This window comes from Parambassis ranga, chromosome 9 (assembly GCF_900634625.1).
Source record: "Parambassis ranga chromosome 9, fParRan2.1, whole genome shotgun sequence".
NCBI classification, from domain to species: domain Eukaryota; kingdom Metazoa; phylum Chordata; class Actinopteri; family Ambassidae; genus Parambassis; species Parambassis ranga.
The window spans coordinates 21,482,986-21,501,080 of NC_041030.1; the positions used below are offsets into that span (position 1 = coordinate 21,482,986).

Below are 18,095 nucleotides of genomic sequence, written 5' to 3' on the forward strand. Positions count from 1 at the left end.
GTCTAAAAGTCTTAGATCCACAGAAGCTCACTGAATACCTCTTATTAACCCTTTTAGGTGTTCGTGCGTTTGTGCCCAAACCTGTTGCCACCAACCTTCAATATGTGGGAGGGGCAGCGGCCATCTTGGGCCTTGTTGCTATGGCGTCAGATGTGGAGGGGCTGTATGCTGCAGTGAAAGCTTTAGTGTGTGTTGTGAAAAGCAACCCGCTGGCCAGTAAGGAGATGGAGCGCATCAAAGGCTACCAGGTGAGGAGGCACAGCTCTGCAGCTGTAAACAGGGTGTTCTGTGTGTTGGTGGTGTGCTGTGACCTAAATGCACAGAAATATGTGTTGCTCAAAAGAGTGTCGTTGTCTCCTTCAGCTTCTAGCCATGCTGCTGAAGAAGAAGCGCTCGCTGCTCAACAGTCACATTCTCCACCTCACCTTCTCTCTGGTGGGAACAGTCGACAGCGGCCATGAGACCTCCATCATTCCTAACTCCACTGCGTTCCAGGACCTCCTCTGTGACTTTGAGGTGACTATTGAGAGCTATAGGTGTATGTTTGGATGTACTGATCACCATGACTAAATCGAAATGTTTTGCCCTGCTGCTGTAGCTGTAATAAACCCTCTGTGTCAGGATGCCGTCTTTTTACAGCTCATTCTTCTCTTTCTGCTCCTCAGGTCTGGCTCCACGCTCCCTACGAGCTCCATCTGTCTCTTTTTGAACATTTCATTGAACTGCTGACAGAATCCAGGCGAGTCTCAAAAAGTTAATTTTCCCAAACAAAAGATGATTTTTTTTTGTCCTTTTGAAGTCAAAGACTCTGATGTAACCGTGTGTTCCACTTACTGTATCGAACAGTGAGGCTGCCAAAAATGCCAAACTACTGAGGGAGTTTCAGCTGATCCCAAGACTTCTGCTGACCCTGAGGGATACCTCCCTGTCACAGCCCACTGTGGCCGCCATCAGCAACGTGCTCAGCCTGCTGCTTCAAGGCTTCCCCAACCCGTATGACCTGCTGCGGTAAGCAGACATTCATCATCAGTATCCTGAACCACAGAACAGAAGGGAAATTAGACTAAAGTTATTTTTAACCTCACAGGTTTGGTCAGTTCATCTCCTCTACTCTTCCCACATTCGCTGTGTGTGAGAAGTTTGTCGTCATGGAAATTAATAACGAGGAAAAGATTGATGGAGGTAATCTGAAAGCATCACTGGGTGGATGTTCCCTGAACCTGTTTTGCTCATTAGAGGAAGGAGTGGCTGTTTCCAACTTGAATGAATTTCTTGTTCCTGCAGCTAACGATGATGACTTTGGAGGCCTCCTGTCAGCCAACCTCATCCTGCTGAGGAATCGACTGCTGGACAACCTGCTCAGGCTGCTCTTTACGACGAAGGAGAAGTGTACAGTTAACTCGCAGTAAGACGCCGCTCCTCTCCACATCTGATAATACTGAAGATCTTTCAGTGTTTAGTCATCATAACTGGTATATGGCTGCAGATTGCTGACCCTCTGTTTCACTGCAGAGCCTGTGAGGAGCTGGTACGGACGCTCGGCTTCGATTGGCTCCTGATGTTCATGGAGGAGCATCTCCATTCAACCACGGTCACAGCAGCTCTGTGGATCCTGGTTGTGCTGCTGTCCAACCAGTCCATCCTCAACCGCTTCAAAGAGGGCCTGTGTGGAGGAGGCTGGCTGGACCACACCGACTCCGTCCTGACCAACAAGATCGGCACAGTGCTGGGTGAGTGATGGAGCCTGGCTTCACTGATGGGTGCTTTTTACACAGTAAACAGTATTAACTCGGACTGTGTAGGGAAATATTTCAGCTCTCTCTGTGCATTACTCAGAAGCATGCAGTAATAATGTTCAGTGTAAATACTGTATGTTGTAACATGGCTCAGCAGACACCTCTCCCCACTCTGGCAACGCTTTCCGTCGGAGTTGGCCTTCGTTCAGTAAACAGAAAGCTGCACAGTTTGTGCGCCGCACAGCCAAGGGTTTGTCCTTTTGTTTTTTGCCTCCCTGCTCCTCCTGCTGCTGCCGTTATAGTGACTCCTGAGCTCAGTGGTTTTCAACCGTCGTACTGTGTCGGCCTTCAAACAATTGCAAAGACACAAAATCTCATATGCAGGTACAATAAAGGTCCATTTTTCCTCCAAATTATGTTTTTTTTTATCATGGTAGAAATGATGCAGTTCTACCCACATCAATCCACCATTTCCAGGTTGAGAACCATTGTTTCTGCTTTGGAAATCACCCTGATTAGAGACATGGCCTCACTGACTGTGTGCCTGAAGGTTGAAGCCCTTAGTTCTCTCCAGAGTTCCAGCTCAACAAATCTGAGTAATTTTTAGTGCACAGTTCAATCAGAAAATAACTATTATCGCTGCAACCACCTCCTTTATAGTCCTGCTCCATTAAACCTCCACCCAGGTACAGCAGCTGTGTGTCTGTGTGTGTCTGTGTGTGTGTATGACACCTCCTTACCTCCTTTGTTTATACTCTTTTAGGCTTCAATGTGGGTCGCAGTGCCGGTGGGCGCTCCACGGTCCGGGAGATCAACCGGGATGCCTGCCATTTCCCAGGATTCCCTGTTCTGCAGACTCTGCTGCCCAAACACACCAACGTGCCCGAACTGTACTTCCTGCTCATGGCTCTCTTCCTGCAGCAGCCTGTCATAGAGCTGCCAGACAGCCTGCAGGTACATGTTAGTATACCCAACCTTCTTTGTTCTTTTTCTACTAATAACTAACATTTGTGTGCTACTTTACTTCGCTCTGTCAATATGAATATTTACAAATAAACGAATGACTTCTTAGATTTACATCAAAGTTGTGAACATTAAAATTAGGAAACTAAATCTCTTTTACTGCTCATTATCATATTTGTTTTACAGAGTGCATGTAGGCATGTTTACCTGCCGGTGCAGATGGTAGGGTTAAATGGTGTGGCTTTATATTACCCCAGTGTATGTGTTTGTCCTCTGCAGTTTGACCTGGATTCCATCTGGACGTTCATCTTCGGCATGCCGGCCTCCAGTGGGACAGTGGTTGGCTCCATCCACAGCGTGTGCACCGAGGCAGCCTTCCTGCTGCTGGCCATGCTGCGCAGCATGCTGAACCTGGTGAGACCCTCTGTTCCCTGACACCGTGCAAAACACTGTCATTAGTTATTTTCAGCTATTCTGCTGCAAAAAGAAAAGAGTTTCTATTCGTTCATTTTTTTGAGCGAGCTTAAGATTTGAGTAGAAATGCTTCTCGAGGTTTCAGTGCTTTATGTCTTGTGTGTGTCCTTTTAGCCGTGGCAGTCAGAGGAGGAAGGGTCCTGGCTCAGGGAGTACCCAGTCACCCTCATGCAGTTCTTTAGGTACCTTTACCACAACGTGCCGGACCTAGGACCAATGTGGCACAGCCCTGAGTTCCTCTGCGCCCTGGCAGCCGCTTGCTTTCCCTTTAACATCAGGCCCTACTCTGAGATGGTGAGTCTGGACTTCTGTCCTCACTGATTGTAAATCCAAATTACATTCTGCAGCGGGGAAGAAGAAGCAGTAAAAATGTGACCTTTACTGGTGACCAGAAAGCAAAAAATCTCATCACTAGAGCAAGTAATCACTGCTATTGATCAGTTCCTCCACCAACCCTCTGTAGGTATATTGTAATAGCCTCTTATAGGGCAGTAAAATCTCAAACCTATTGCCCCTTTGGAATCTCATTCGGAGCCATAGTTACTGTTATCTTGACTGCAGCAGTTTCCAGACCATCAGTAAGATTCAGCAGAATTAAGCTGTTTTATTTTTAAAGTTCTGCAGCAAAAACATAAACGAAGCAAGTCTCCACTGTTAGCATGACCTTGCAGATGGTATGTTGTTTGCAAAGTAGGAATATTATCTAAGCGTTATCTCTCTGTCCCTTCATCCAATGAAGGTCAGTGACTTGGATGACGAAGCCGGTTCTCCCATTGAGGAGTTCAAGGCCTTTGCTGGAGACTCTGGTATGAACCGCAGCCAGTCAGAGTACTGTAATGTGGGCTCCAAGACGTCCCTGACCAACCACCCAGCCAAAAAGTATGTCTTTGACTTCATGAGGGTTCTCATCATGGACAACCTCTGCATGACCCCAGCCAGCAAGCAGACGCCCATCATCGACCTGCTGCTGGAGGTAAGGAGACAGCTTGGGTCTTCTGCACGGTAACTGTTTCAATACATGAAAATACATTGTTTATTTAATCTTTGTAGGCTTCTCCAGAGCGCTCCACCAGAACCCAGCAGAAGGAGTTTCAGTCCAACATCCTAGATGGCGTCATGGAGCATCTTTTGGCTGCTGACGTCCTTCTAGGTCAGGACAAAACACCGTTTTTTACTTGCCCGCAGCAAGTTATCAATACTTTGGATAAGGGCTCGAGTTAACTATAAGAGGTGTGTGACTGCTCTATCTCCTGCTGCTGGTCTCCTCACAGGTGAAGACGCCTCACTTCCTCTCAGCAGCGGAGGCAGTTACCAGATTCTGGTCAACAATGTCTTCTACTTCACCCAGAGGGTGGTGGACAAGCTGTGGCAGGGCATGTTCAACAAGGACTCCAAGCTGGTGGTGGACTTCATTGTGCAGCTCATAGGACAGGTACAAACAAGAGACACGCAGCATTTCTGTTAATACAGTTCAAGTCTGACTATATGCACCAAAAATATTATACATAGCATGCAGGAAGCAGACAGACACAGATGGACTTTGTACTCAATGCCTTTGCACTCTCAAGAAGATTAGAGGATTATTCACTGAAATTAATTTTTCCAGACTTAATGTGCGTTTAAACGTCAAAATACTTAAAGCCATGCCAAACAGTAGGAGGTAGAAACTGTATTACAGGTTGTTAGAGAGTCATTCTGTCTGACAAACTAACAAAAAATCGCATAGTGGCTTCAGACACTTTTTTACCTGCTGTTTCAGAGGACTGTCACTCATGTTCTCAGACTTGTGATCCTTCAGTAGTTCCGTGCTTTGACTCTAAAACAACAAAGCTGCATTCACAGCTCTCTAACAACTTAACCCCATTTAGTGCCGGTTGCACAAACAAATCCTTTTCTTGCTGTATTATGTCCAGAGCAGCTTTATTCATACACGGACGGCTGCACTGTAACAGCCGCTACAGAAGGACTGACCCCTCTCTTCTTTTCCTTCCTCCTCCTCCTCCTCCTCCTCCTCCTCCTCCTCCTCCAGTCTAAGAGGCGCTCCCAGGGTCTCTCCCTCGACACCATCTACCACTGTCTGAACCGGACGGTGCTGTATCAGCTTTGTCGACCCCACAAGACGGTAGCTCAGCAGGTGGCCCTGCTGGACGCCCTGCGGGTCCTGACTGTCAACCGCAACCTGGTGCTCGGCCCAGGCAACCACGACCAGGACTTTGTGGCCTGCCTGGCTCACTGCTTTATCTGTCTGCACAGTGGGAGGTACGGGCGTGTGTTTAAATCTTATTGAGTTAACTGCTCCATACATGAGTGGGATATTTCTGAGCAGCTTCTCCAAATCCAATTGTTTGTTTATTTTCTGGCTGGGCTGGGTCCACTCTTGTGCCAATTGATTGTGTGCAGAAAGGATTTTTGTGCTTGTGTGTCCTGGAGGCAGCGATACTTTCCAAAATGGCAGCAGGTGGGGAGAGGCTGAATTTCCTACCTTGCTGCGACCACAATATGCTTTAACACGACACGCTGTAGAGCCACAGAGACCAGTAGAGCCAACAGTCGAACTCTCTGTGTGAGGCCCCCCCCCCCTCATGTCTCCGGTACTAATATAGTTGTGTATTTGTGTGTGCAGCAGCGTGGAGGGCTTCGGACTGGAGGCCGAGGCCAGGATGACAACCTGGCATGTCATGATGCCCGCAGAGAACGAGGCTGACGCTACACACAGCCACGATGTCAGCGAGGGTGAGACGCTGTTTAACTCCGCTCACTCTTTCAGTGTGGTGGTGATGAGATTTTTTTTGTTTTTAAACGATGATTGTTCCACAGGGCGACAGCTGCTGCTGAAGGCGGTGAACCGTGTGTGGACGGAGCTGATGCACAGCAAGCGTCAGATGCTGGAGGACATCTTCAAAGTGTCTCTGCCCTGCAACGACAGAGGCCATGTGGACATCGCCACGGCCCGTCCTGCTCTGGAAGAGCCGGCACTGAAGAGCTGGCAGAACCACCTGGGTGAGAGGCGCTGTACAAAACACACACGCAGATACATCAGTACATCAGTTCTGATGAAGAAACATCTTCAGAAAACTCTGTTATGGGTCCAGTTGCCTCAACAATTCTTTGCTATGACATGACCCCTGAATGAATTTGCATGTGCAATGTCTTCACAAACACAAGAGTATATTTTAACCTGAATAAAATCCTAAATAAGCTCCTTTCTGTCTTCTCTGTTCTCCAGTTCATGAGAAAAAGTGCATCAGTCGTGGTGAAGCCGTAGCACCAGCGACTCAGTCGAAGCTGTCCAGAGTCAGCAGCGGCTTCGGTCTCTCCAAGCTGACCGGTGTCCGCCGCAACAAGAAGGAGAACAGCCTGAACAAGAACAGCCTGTCTGCACAGGTACGCACTAAAAACAAGCTGATCTGGTGTGGTGTTGATGCACGAGATGTTAAAGGCAGTTCCTCTCTTCTAACCAACAGGAGACTTTCCAGTGGATGTTCACGCACATCGCCGTGGTCCGAGACCTGGTGGCCATGCAGTACAAAGAGTATCAGGAGGTAACTCATGTACTTCATTACTCAGCTGAAGCCTGCCTGTTATACCAGAGATGCTAAGTGATACTGTTATAGCAGCATTGTTTTAAAAGGGGATCACCCCTCATGCTCCACCCATGTCCTCTGTCTCGCCAGCGGCAGCAGAACGCCCTCAAATACGTGACGGAGGAGTGGGCGTCCATCGAGTACGAGCTGCTGCGGGAACGAGGCCTCTGGGGCCCGCCCATCGGCTCCCACCTGGATAAGTTCGTGCTGGAAATGACAGAGGGGCCGTGCCGCATGAGGAAGAAGATGGTCCGCAATGACATGTTCTACATCCATTACCCGTACATCCCAGAGACGGACACCAACACCAACTCAGCACAGGTGCTTCTTACTTATTTTAGTTAAATATGTCCCCCAGTTTTGACCTCAGCTTGTTGTCTGCAGTGAATGCTCTCCTGAAATAGAAACTCTTGGCAGAGCTCATCGCTGTCATGTGAAGAAGTGACACCAGCAGCCGGGGGCTCACTTTCCCTGGCACCGCAGACACGCTTAGCTTTGTTTGTTCTGTAAATAATTCCTCCTCTCTGTTTGCCAACGGCCGCCTTATTTGGTCAAGAAGATACAGAGAAAACTCACAGGCATCATCACGGAAAACAAACCTCTCTCCGCCTCTCAGAGGCTGGTAGATGTTCATGACTATTTGGATCATGTCCTGAGTTATTAAAATGAAGTCCAGAGTCCTCAGGCTGTTCCTTAATACATAATTGAATCATGCTCAGGGAGTAGTTGCAGGGCGTCATACACTTGTGCCTGGGATTTGAATGCTGTTACTCCCCATGTTTAAAACATGAGTGTTTTAGCTTGTTGGTTTTGCCTTTCTGTTACGCCCAAGGCCGAGATGCTAGTGGAACTCTTTAAGATCTTTGTCAGCATATTGTGATGCTAATTTCTTGTAGCGTAGCGTCAGTATTTCTTTCTAAGCATGTCAGACTTGTATGGAGCTCCTGGGTGTCACTAATCTGAACTGAATGGAGGCTTTAGTTCAAGCTAATGCTACATGAATCAGCCCTGTTGTATAGCATTGCCTATAGGGAGGAGAAGAAGGTAATACCGTTCATCTTGTCATCTGCATCCTGCTGGGTTTAAAAGTATGTCAGGACAGTTCCCATGTGAGACTCACCCCCTTCCTCCCTCTCTTTACCTCCTCCAGCCTTCCTCTCCCCCTCTGGTGCCTCTGGTACCTTCAGCTCTGGCTGGGGTCTCTCCCTGTTCAGAGGTATCCTCCTGACGTCCATGTGGAGTGCAGTAATTTAGCTGCCGGTGATGCCTGGTGTGACTGCATGATAGAAACAAAGTCCGTTTGCATCACGCAGAGCAGTGTGAGCAGAAGGAGGTGGCCTGAGGTCGAGGGAGCCACAGCCGCCTGCTGCGTTTACACTCTTAGTTACTGAGAGATGGCTGCTGTGGCCGCCTTCCTCCTCTTTTCAGGCCTGCTGTATGTGTGCTTTTGGTGTGTCTAGACAAATTCAAGGAAGGAAATCTGTGTATATTTTGCATGAGAGGGAGTCTTAATTAATTTGGAAGTATTTATATTGCTCTGTGTTTTAAAACAGAATTAGTTGAATCAGTTTTGAGCCTAGACTAACCTTATATTGTGTGATTAATTCTATTACAGGTGCTTTGATTTGGTGTTGCTGGTGTGTGATAGAAATGATTAATTAAAACATGTATTTGGTGTTTTAAGGTTAAAGATATTTGCAGACACAGCATACAGAGCTATGATCTAACCCACGTCTCGTTTCCTGGTCTCCAGAAGCCTCTGCGTTACCGGCGAGCCATCAGCTACGACAGCAAGGAGTACTTCATGAGACTGCTCTCTGGAAACCCCGGCATGTACCAGCACTCTGTGGAGCACACCACTGAGGGAGAGACCACACAGCACGAGCCAGAGCACGGAGAGGACACCATCGCCAGAGTCAAAGGTAAACAGTGTGGAAGATACACCGGACATGAGCTTACAAAGTGAACAGACAAAAGGGGGACATGCTGGAGTTAACAAGAATAAAACCCTCCTTACACATTGAACAGGAGTCCTCTGTTGATGCTCTTCTAACACATGTTGACCCTCTGCTCTCAGGCCTGGTGAAGGCTCCTCTGAAGAGGTCTCGGTCCACAGCAGACGGAGCAGACGAGGACAGTCAGGAGCAACTGCAGGAGCAGCTGCTGGAATCAGGAGGCCCCGAAGAGGAGCAGAGGACGGACAACACGTCACTGCTGCGCCTCCTGGAGGAGGGAGAGAAGGTTAGAGCCGGACACACACATTGTGCATAAGGAATAGTTTACATATTTCTCTATTGTAATATAGTGCTTTATTATAACATGTCATTTTATATCATGTTAGTTTTTAAAATAGATTTTATTCATACACAGACGGCTGCACTGTAACAGCCGCTACAGAAGGACTGACCCCTCTCTTCTTTTCCTCCTCCTCCTCCTCCTCTTAGATTGGATTTAAGTCTGGATTCATTGTGATTAAATAAAAAACAAATAGTGGTTTGGAGTGATGTGAGTGGATCTGAGGAGGGTGGGTGAAGTCATGTCTGCCAGTTATCAGTCTGTGGCGGTACCCAGCTGTCACTCACAGTGATCACAGTCTTTGTTATTCATAATTACTACTACACTAACCCTCCTCTTCCTCACATCCACTGTTCAGATTCAGCACATGTACCGCTGTGCCAGAGTCCAGGGTCTGGACACCAGCGAGGGTCTGCTGCTGTTCGGGAAGGAGCACTTCTACGTTATTGACGGATACACAATGACCATGTCCAGGGAGATCAGGGACATCGACACGCTGCCGTCCAAGTACGTCCAAGGCTTTGTTGTTGTTCAGACCTGGACACCTAACAGTTAGGAGTTTGTGATGCTGCGGCTGGCAGGCAGCACGGTGACTGTACTCCTCCTCTTAGACTGAAAGATGACATCATTCCTCTGCAGTTTGACTTTGTGCTGCTGGGATGATGTAATGCTGCTGATGGAGTGTGCGCCGCTTTTTAGGGAGCTTGTTCTGTGGATCCTTCTGAGGGGCGGTTAGAAAAAGAACCAGCAGATTTTACAGTGTCCCACAATGAAAGCCTGGCGCCCTAAAGCCATGTAAATATGTGTAAAACATTATGATTATTTATTAACCACTGCTTTTATGGGTGAAAATAGGTCCTAATTTCAAAGCAATTTGAAGACAGGTGACCTTTTTTCTTGTCTCTCACCTTTTACATGTTTTGCCACATGAATTTAAGGCCTTGTTGAGTATTTGCTGGGTAATATTGACTTTGAAATGACAGCAGTTGCTGTGTGTGTGTCTCCCTCTGTCCAGTTTGCATGAGGCGATCATCCCCAGAGGAGCCAGACAAGGCCAGAGTCAGCTGAAGAGAACCTGCAGCATCTTTGCCTATGAAGACATCAAGGAGGTTCATAAGAGACGCTACCTGCTGCAGGTCAGCATGTCCCACACACACACACATTCATACTGTTAATACGGAGCTATACACAGTGCTAACGCTGGACTCACCTGCTCATTCTTCTGGATATAAAGGTCATGTGTGTGTGTTGTGTTCTTTCAGCCCATGGCAGTGGAGGTCTTCTCAGCAGATGGGAGGAACTACTTGTTAGCGTTCCAGAAAGGAGTTCGCAACAAAGTTTACCAAAGGTACCAATTCTTTCTTTTTAAAAACAATCATTCCTCTTTATTCACTGTAACTGTGGTGTTTTTGTGAGGTTGAGCTGGTTCATGTGCATCAGAACTGTTGAATTCCCTGCAGGTTTTTGGCGGTTGTACCGTCGCTGGCTGACAGCTCAGAGTCCGTTTCAGGCCAGAGGCCCAACACCAGCGTCGAGCAAGGGTAAGTCCCGCCTCCTGCTGCTGGATGACCATTTTTAAGTGCTGTGAAATGTTTGACAGAATGGGCAGACATTTTGGTATATTGATCGGATGGTCTTGTCTGTCCTGTCAGGTCTGGACTTCTGAGCACGCTGGTTGGAGAGAAGTCGGTGACTCAGAGATGGGAGGTAAGAGCCTGAATTTACTGCTCCACTTCTGACTTGCACCTGATCTCACGGTTGACTCACTAAAGTGTGTGATCCGTGTTCCAGCGAGGAGAGATCAGTAACTTCCAGTACCTGATGCATCTGAACACACTGGCAGGACGCTCCTACAACGACCTGATGCAGTACCCCGTCTTCCCCTGGATCCTGGCTGACTATGACTCAGAGGTGATGAAGACTTCAGTTCTCTCTCTCTCTCTCACACACACACACACACACACACACACACCAGTGTTTTGATGACTGCAGTGAAATGTGCTGAAATCGGTTCTGCTTGTGGCGTTTGTGCTGACCAGGAGTTGGATCTGAACAACCCCAAGACGTTCCGTAACCTTGCCAAGCCGATGGGCGCCCAGACCGATGACCGACTGACGCAGTACAAGAAGAGGTACAAGGACTGGGAAGACCCCAATGGTAAGAGTCCAGGGAGACATGTCCTGCTTCAACCAAGAGGGACATTTATTCAACTTCCGAGGCTGTTGGACAGCTTTCCTTTTTTCAAATTGTCATTTAAAATGTAATTTGTGTTGCCAGTGTGAGTGAATGTACTGCCCTCTGTCACATTAGGTGAAACCCCGGCATACCACTACGGCACCCATTACTCTTCAGCCATGATCGTAGCCTCTTACCTGGTCCGGATGGAGCCCTTCACACAGATATTTCTCAGACTTCAGGTTTGATTTTGAAGAAACAGGCATATTTTAGGGAGACGAGATCTGGAATGCTGTGTAATAAAGTCCAGGTAAAGTCCTGCTGATGGTCTCATGTGTCGGTCTGCTGGTTCCAGGGAGGTCATTTCGACCTGGCTGACAGGATGTTCCACAGCGTGCGTGAAGCCTGGCTCTCGGCCTCCAAACACAACATGGCCGACGTAAAGGAGCTCATCCCGGAGTTCTTCTATCTGCCCGAGTTCATGCTCAACTCCAACAACTTTGACCTGGGTCAGCATCGGATCCTAACAGCTGATAAAAGCAGAGAGAACTGAGCGCGTGAATATTAACACTGTGTCTCTTTTGATGTACCAGGCGCCAAACAGAACGGCACCAAGCTGGGTGACGTGATCCTCCCACCCTGGGCCAAAGGCGACCCCCGTGAGTTCATCAGAGTCCACAGAGAGGTAGGATGTCAGTCCGGTCATGATGGTATTGATCCAAATGTTCAACTCGTCTTTAACCTTCTTCCTTGTCGTCCCGCCCGTCTGCATGCAGGCGCTGGAGTGCGACTACGTGTCGGCCCACCTCCACGAATGGATCGACCTGATTTTTGGCTACAAGCAGCAGGGACCGCCGGCAGTGGAGGCGGTCAACGTCTTCCACCACCTGTTCTACGAGGGTCAGGTGGACATCTACAACATCAACGACCCGCTCAAAGAGACCGCCACCATCGGCTTCATCAACAACTTCGGACAAATCCCCAAACAGGTGAGAGACTGCTTCTAACTTCAGACTGGCCTCACCAGTGGCAGTTATCTTGGAGTTGTTGTCTTGATGCTTTCTCATCATTAAAACACTGTTGCTGATGTGTGTGTGTGTGTTCCAGCTGTTCAAGAAGCCCCACCCTCCTAAACGTGTCCGCAGCAAAGCCAACGGCGACATAACCGGTGTCCCTCCGAGCTCTAACAGTGACAAGATCTTCTTCCATCATCTGGACAATCTCAGACCCTCTCTTGCACCCGTTAAAGGTATCACACACACACAGATACAGGAGCATGTGCAGTGCCGCTCTGTTTTCTTTCTGTTGACCCATCAGCACTTACACATATGTGATCTGTGTGTTGCTGCAGAGCTGAAGGAGCCTGTGGGACAGATCGTGTGCACTGATAAGGGAATCCTGGCTGTGGAGCAAAACAAAGTTCTGGTTCCTCCTACTTGGAGCAAAACCTTCGCCTGGGGCTACGCCGACCTCAGCGCCCGTCTGGCCAACTATGAGTCTGACAAGGTCAGAAGTGACGCTTATGATTGTTGTTATTAGTCAGATCCTTGGAGCTGCAGCATCTTTGTCTGGCTCTAAGACGTTTTCAGGTTTTATTGGTGCTCTCTTGAGGCTTTCAGAGTTACTCAGTTATTATTCCTGACTTTAAGAGCTGTAAACTTCATGCCAGTTTTACATTGTAGTTTTTTACCTGTTGTTCTGCACCATATTTTGTTGATTGCAGTGATTCTTCTTCTCGGGATGTTCTTGTGATGTAGCAGCAGTTGCACATGTGTGTTTCCTTGAACCAGCTGTTCATCTTATCCGTGGTGTGTTTCAGGCGTTGGTGGTGTACGAGTGTCTGTCAGAGTGGGGTCAGATCCTCTGCGCCATATGTCCAAACCTGAAGCTGGTGATCACCGGCGGCACCAGCACTGCCATTTGTGTGTGGGAGACGGGAACCTCCAAAGAGAGGGCCAAGTCACTGACGCTCAAACAGGCAAACAGACAGCCCCACACTCTGTTTAATGAGTTAACGAGAGGCTATATTTATTGATTCTGTATCTCTTCTCGCATCCTAGGCGCTGCTGGGTCACACTGACGCTGTGACATGTCTGACGGCGTCGTCGGCATACCACATTGTTGTGAGCGGCTCGCGGGATCGAACCTGCATCATCTGGGACCTCAACAAGCTCTCCTTTGTCACACAGCTCAGGGGACACAGGGCGCCCGTCTCCGCTCTGTGCATCAATGAGCTGACAGTGAGTGTAAACTCCTCCTCTTCGTTAACGATGGTTCTGGTATTGTGCTTTAAGATAAACACGGCGGCTCTGTGTTTCCACAGGGGGACATCGTGTCATGTGCAGGAACCTACATCCACGTGTGGAGCATCAACGGCAGCCCGATCGCCAGCGCCAACACCTTCACAGGCCGCAGCCAGCAGATCTTGTGCTGCTGCGTGTCAGAGATGAACGAGTGGGACACGCAGAACGTCATCGTCACCGGCCACTCGGACGGCGTCGTCAGGGTAACGGAGCCCCACTTTTATCCTGAAGATATAACATAATTTTTCATGTGTGGTTGTCATGACTCATTGTTTTGGGTCTGGAGCTAATAAGTTGTGTTTCGTTATGTTTGTAGTTTTGGAGAATGGAGTTCCTCCAAGTCCCAGAAACCCCTGCTCCAGAGCCGGTGGAGCCAGATGTGCCTGAGTGCTGCGGAGACGAGAAGATCGGTGAGGAAATGCAGAGCTGCTGGATTTCTGGTCTGTGACAGCGTCACGTTCTAAAACCAGACTGATGAGGTGTGTTTTTCTGCTCTGTCAGAGGGCGGCGAGAGCCACAACGGCGATGACGACAGCAGCGAGTCTGATGGAGACGAGCCCTGTCTGAGTCAAGAGCCCAGAGCCCCACGCAACCCGTCCACAGGCGGAGGCAGCCAGCCGGGCAGCACCGTGCACAGACCCAGAGGTACCAGGAGTCCTTCTGTCATTTTCAGCCTGTCTCTTAATCATTTTAACTTTCGTCCATATCAATGTTCTGAAGGTCCCTCAGCCAGAGCAGGAGCATCCTGGTCGATGGACAGCGGCTCTGACGACTCCCACCGCTGGTCAGACACCCTCAGCATTGATGAGAAGGACGGCTTTGTGTTTGTCAACTACTCTGAGGGCCAAAGCAGAGGCCCTCACCCTCACCCAGGTCACCCAGGCCAGGGCTCGGGGCCTCAGCCTCTCCATCCCGCCGTCATGGAGGCTCGGACCTACAACCAGCTCAGGGCGGGTGGGTTCGGTTGCATTGAAGCAAGCTTTATAATCCTGTTCTTTTAGCTGGAGCTTGCCGGAATGTGCTGCTAACGCTGCTTGTTAAGTGTTTATCTTTGTGTTTTCAGGCTACAGATGGGAGCGCCAGCTGGTGTTCCGGAGCAAACTGACCATGCACACAGCGTTTGATCGCAAGGACAACGCTCACCCAGCTGAGATCACCTCCCTCGCCATCTCTAAGTAAGACAGCAGAGAGGAAATGTGCCTGTTAAGAGCTTCTTTTTCCTTATATCAGCCTTTGTAAAAATGGAAGAGGACACAGAATGTCCGAGTCTTCCCTCTCCAAACCATCCCCTCCTTTCTTTCTGTCTCTCTCCTCAGGGACCACAGTAAGATCCTGGTGGGTGACGGCCGTGGCAGAGTGTTCAGCTGGTCGGTCAGCGACCAGCCAGGCCGCTCAGCCGCTGACCACTGGGTGAAGGACGAGGTGGTGGACAGCTGCTCCGGCTGCACGGTCCGCTTCTCTCTAACCGAGCGACGCCATCACTGCAGGAACTGCGGGCAGCTCTTCTGCCAGAAGTAAGACGGACGCCTCCCTCTTTCTCCTGTTAGATGCAGTCTCCTTCCTGTCCCTGTGTTTTTAACGTGTCCGCCTTGTCCTGCAGGTGCAGTCGCTTCCAGTCCGAGATCAAGAGGCTGAAGATCTCATCACCTGTGCGAGTGTGTCAGAACTGTTATTACAACCTTCAGCATGAGCGAAGTGTCGAGGACGGCTGCAGAAACTGAGCTCCGCCGCCAGAAGAAGAAACCCCTCACCGGGACCTGGTGATCGTTTCATTCCTCCATCCGCACCTCCCACGGACCCCACCAACCAACCTCCCCTCTTCAACATCTAGTAACCACACATGCTGTAACACACTGAAACAGGAGGCGCTAGGAGAAGCCGCCACGCTAGTGTTCAATCAGCCGCCATTTCTGCTTGGAACGCGGGGAAACTCCTCCGTCACTGCAACATGTCAAAAACTTGTTTATAGTGTAAATAGTTACCATGGCCTTTTTAACTCTGAGAGGAACAAACAACAAAAGATAAGGTCAAAAAAAAAACAACCTGCCTGTAACATAGCGTTGTGACTAACCACTCCTGGCTTTAAAGAAAAGTGTGTGTAGTCTGCGTCACGAGTCACAGCGAGGAAGGCACGGCGGGATATGAATGTCAATAACTAATGTCTGTGGGTCTAGTTATGCAAAATTGTTTCTTTGTAATTTCCTGTTTACAAAAATGTGACTTATTTTGTTGCCCGCAGTGTCAAGCCGTCACCACCAGAGGGAGATTTATTATTATGTTTATGTTTTTTTTTCTTTGCCAAATTGTTTTTTTCGTCTTTTATTCACTCCTTTTTGTTGTTGCTGCTTTCTGAAGATCATTTCGTTCATATCGCTGCGTTCGCTTTTTGAGATTTCCCCGTCGTCCCTGCACATCATCACGTTACTGTACAGCAGCTTCTCGAATGCACACACACACACACACACGAAAAAAAAGGGACTTCCTGTTGTTTTTTTATTATGTTTCCGTTTCAGATTTGTGGCATTATTGCAGCAGCACTCCTCACACTTTATCCTTGGCACCTTTCAAAGAGGAGGGCATGTAAATAATCACATCATGAAATTCACTCAGAGCAGGCGAGCAAAGGGCGGCGGCGTCTGTAGGTTTTCTGTGTGGTTTGTAGCATTAAGTCCTCATGTTTTCATATTTCGTCAGTTATTTTAAACTTGTTTTTTTGGAGGTGACACTGCAGAGCCGTCAAATGTCTGAAATTCATCTCCGAAGTGTTTACAAGCTGTGTTTCACTTCAGGAATCTGTCCTTGAAAGACGCAGTCATCGAGTGTTTAAACGAGACGGTCCAGCCTCATCAGCTCCTCTTCTTCCTCTCCATCTTCATCTTATTGTGCTCCTAATTTGACCAGTGAAATTAAATTAGATGAAGAGGGATTCATTCAAAGTTTTAGGAGATGCTTTAGTTTCTACTACATGCCCTGATTATTGATATTTAACCGACTCAAATTGAATCTTAAATAAATTGGATTTGCACTAAATTTGTTTCAATTATCCACACATGAAAACACAAATCTGGAGGTTTTTAGACGTGGTAAAGATCAGAAAGTTACGTTGATGATCAGGTTTTATGTCATGATTTTTTTAACCTTATAGATATCAGACTGCAGCTCAGAAACCGTGTCAAATATATCATATCAGAGTTTTGTTTGATGTTTGTTCTGCAGCTGCTGCTGGTTCAGTGTCTGAACTTGAAGCCTCTTCGCTTCTTGTTCGTTGTGGCTCTGTGGGCAACAGCTGTGCATTCAAGTGCTGCTTCCTTTATTTCCGTTCCGTCGCTCGTCCTCACAAACATGTAAAAACAAAAACAAAAAAAAGATTCCACCCCTCACGTTGTAATAATAATAATAATAATAATGATGATGATGATGATAACAATATGCACTCTGTTTATTGTCCTCCTTATATCTGCATCATTTCTGTATCTGTACTGTAATTTAGTGTGCAATCATGCCATCTATAGCGCAGAGGGCCCAGTCGGCTTCTATCAATCAAGAGTTCCTTTTTTTGCACCTTCACATGTACAAAAAAAAAAGAGTAGAAGAAGAAGAAGTGGAAGAATCATGAGTTTTTATTATTGAATGCAGTTTTAACAGAAAGGTGCATCTCACGGCGGAAACGAACTGTACAAAGTATTTATGCAATTATAACTGGTTTTAGATTTTTTTAATGATTATTGCGATTCAGCAAGTTTTGTTACTTGTTGCATGTTTATTAACACAGCTGACTTTCTGTGTCAGTGCATTGTACATGTTCTCGGCATTAGATTACCTTTTGTTTTTGTTGCTGGATTTATTTGTTGTTGTTTTTTGTTTTGTTTTGTTTTTTTTCCTTTGACAAGTTGTCCGAACGACAGGTTTGTGTACAGAGCCGCGGATCATGTCCCCATCCCCAGGTGGACTTTTGTACTATTTACTGGGGGGAAAAAAATTAATGAAGAAAGAAAGAAGAAGAAAAGAAGGGTGGATTATTTCGGTGGTCTTGTATTAGACTGCATTACTACAGTATCTGGTGTGCAATCTGTGATAGCTGAATGTTCCTTGTACATTTGTGTTCACTACTTCCTACAAGAGAAAAAAAACCAGTAGATTAAAAGACCCTCCCCCACTCCCCTGTTACACAGATGAAATGTTCCAATAACGCAATAGATCTGGTACTTATTCTTTTTAATTTCATTTCAATAAATAATTGCTGTTTACCACCAATTATCTTTGTTTTATCTCTCTTACTGGGTCACTCTTAAGCCTTCTGCTATGAAAACTAATGTAAATTTTACTTTACAATGAAATTTCATCATTGGTTTATTCACATTGCATTGTTACTGCGCATGACTCCTGCCCTCCAGTGGCCAAATCTGTAACTACAACTATAGAGTAAATACACCAGTGCTCAATCTGTCACACATTCTAAACTAATGAATACACAGCTATGTAATAAACACACAATAAAAACATAATTAACAACACAACACACCAAAAGTACAAAAAAACAAGAGGCAGGGTTATTACGAGCATCA

General features: G+C 47.4%; 1 protein-coding gene across 5 annotated transcripts in view; it reads left to right on the forward strand.

The window, feature by feature from the left end:
• Positions 1 to 17,778, forward strand: part of wdfy3 (WD repeat and FYVE domain containing 3) — a 56,158-nt gene extending 38,380 nt beyond the window's left edge. For 2 of the 5 annotated variants that reach the window (XM_028413307.1, XM_028413308.1), the window contains 44 exons: positions 58 to 248; positions 364 to 516; positions 666 to 739; positions 847 to 1,008; positions 1,088 to 1,182; positions 1,285 to 1,405; positions 1,513 to 1,730; positions 2,500 to 2,696; positions 2,979 to 3,113; positions 3,288 to 3,467; positions 3,913 to 4,146; positions 4,224 to 4,323; positions 4,445 to 4,605; positions 5,203 to 5,432; positions 5,797 to 5,906; positions 5,991 to 6,173; positions 6,400 to 6,557; positions 6,638 to 6,715; positions 6,848 to 7,078; positions 7,908 to 7,973; positions 8,511 to 8,679; positions 8,835 to 8,998; positions 9,411 to 9,559; positions 10,068 to 10,188; positions 10,315 to 10,400; positions 10,513 to 10,593; positions 10,705 to 10,759; positions 10,844 to 10,963; positions 11,092 to 11,209; positions 11,363 to 11,469; positions 11,583 to 11,736; positions 11,821 to 11,912; positions 12,004 to 12,216; positions 12,335 to 12,476; positions 12,579 to 12,733; positions 13,047 to 13,205; positions 13,288 to 13,467; positions 13,551 to 13,733; positions 13,847 to 13,940; positions 14,032 to 14,175; positions 14,251 to 14,484; positions 14,594 to 14,705; positions 14,847 to 15,044; positions 15,131 to 17,778. In XM_028413307.1, coding sequence (XP_028269108.1) covers positions 58 to 248; positions 364 to 516; positions 666 to 739; positions 847 to 1,008; positions 1,088 to 1,182; positions 1,285 to 1,405; positions 1,513 to 1,730; positions 2,500 to 2,696; positions 2,979 to 3,113; positions 3,288 to 3,467; positions 3,913 to 4,146; positions 4,224 to 4,323; positions 4,445 to 4,605; positions 5,203 to 5,432; positions 5,797 to 5,906; positions 5,991 to 6,173; positions 6,400 to 6,557; positions 6,638 to 6,715; positions 6,848 to 7,078; positions 7,908 to 7,973; positions 8,511 to 8,679; positions 8,835 to 8,998; positions 9,411 to 9,559; positions 10,068 to 10,188; positions 10,315 to 10,400; positions 10,513 to 10,593; positions 10,705 to 10,759; positions 10,844 to 10,963; positions 11,092 to 11,209; positions 11,363 to 11,469; positions 11,583 to 11,736; positions 11,821 to 11,912; positions 12,004 to 12,216; positions 12,335 to 12,476; positions 12,579 to 12,733; positions 13,047 to 13,205; positions 13,288 to 13,467; positions 13,551 to 13,733; positions 13,847 to 13,940; positions 14,032 to 14,175; positions 14,251 to 14,484; positions 14,594 to 14,705; positions 14,847 to 15,044; positions 15,131 to 15,251 — 6,428 coding nt within the window. In that variant the 3' untranslated portion in view covers positions 15,252 to 17,778. The remainder of the gene's footprint in view (positions 1 to 57; positions 249 to 363; positions 517 to 665; positions 740 to 846; positions 1,009 to 1,087; positions 1,183 to 1,284; positions 1,406 to 1,512; positions 1,731 to 2,499; positions 2,697 to 2,978; positions 3,114 to 3,287; positions 3,468 to 3,912; positions 4,147 to 4,223; positions 4,324 to 4,444; positions 4,606 to 5,202; positions 5,433 to 5,796; positions 5,907 to 5,990; positions 6,174 to 6,399; positions 6,558 to 6,637; positions 6,716 to 6,847; positions 7,079 to 7,907; positions 7,974 to 8,510; positions 8,680 to 8,834; positions 8,999 to 9,410; positions 9,560 to 10,067; positions 10,189 to 10,314; positions 10,401 to 10,512; positions 10,594 to 10,704; positions 10,760 to 10,843; positions 10,964 to 11,091; positions 11,210 to 11,362; positions 11,470 to 11,582; positions 11,737 to 11,820; positions 11,913 to 12,003; positions 12,217 to 12,334; positions 12,477 to 12,578; positions 12,734 to 13,046; positions 13,206 to 13,287; positions 13,468 to 13,550; positions 13,734 to 13,846; positions 13,941 to 14,031; positions 14,176 to 14,250; positions 14,485 to 14,593; positions 14,706 to 14,846; positions 15,045 to 15,130) is intronic. The other 3 variants (XM_028413310.1, XM_028413311.1, XM_028413309.1) reach the window with 2 other exon arrangements.
• Positions 17,779 to 18,095: the final 317 nt, after the last annotated feature.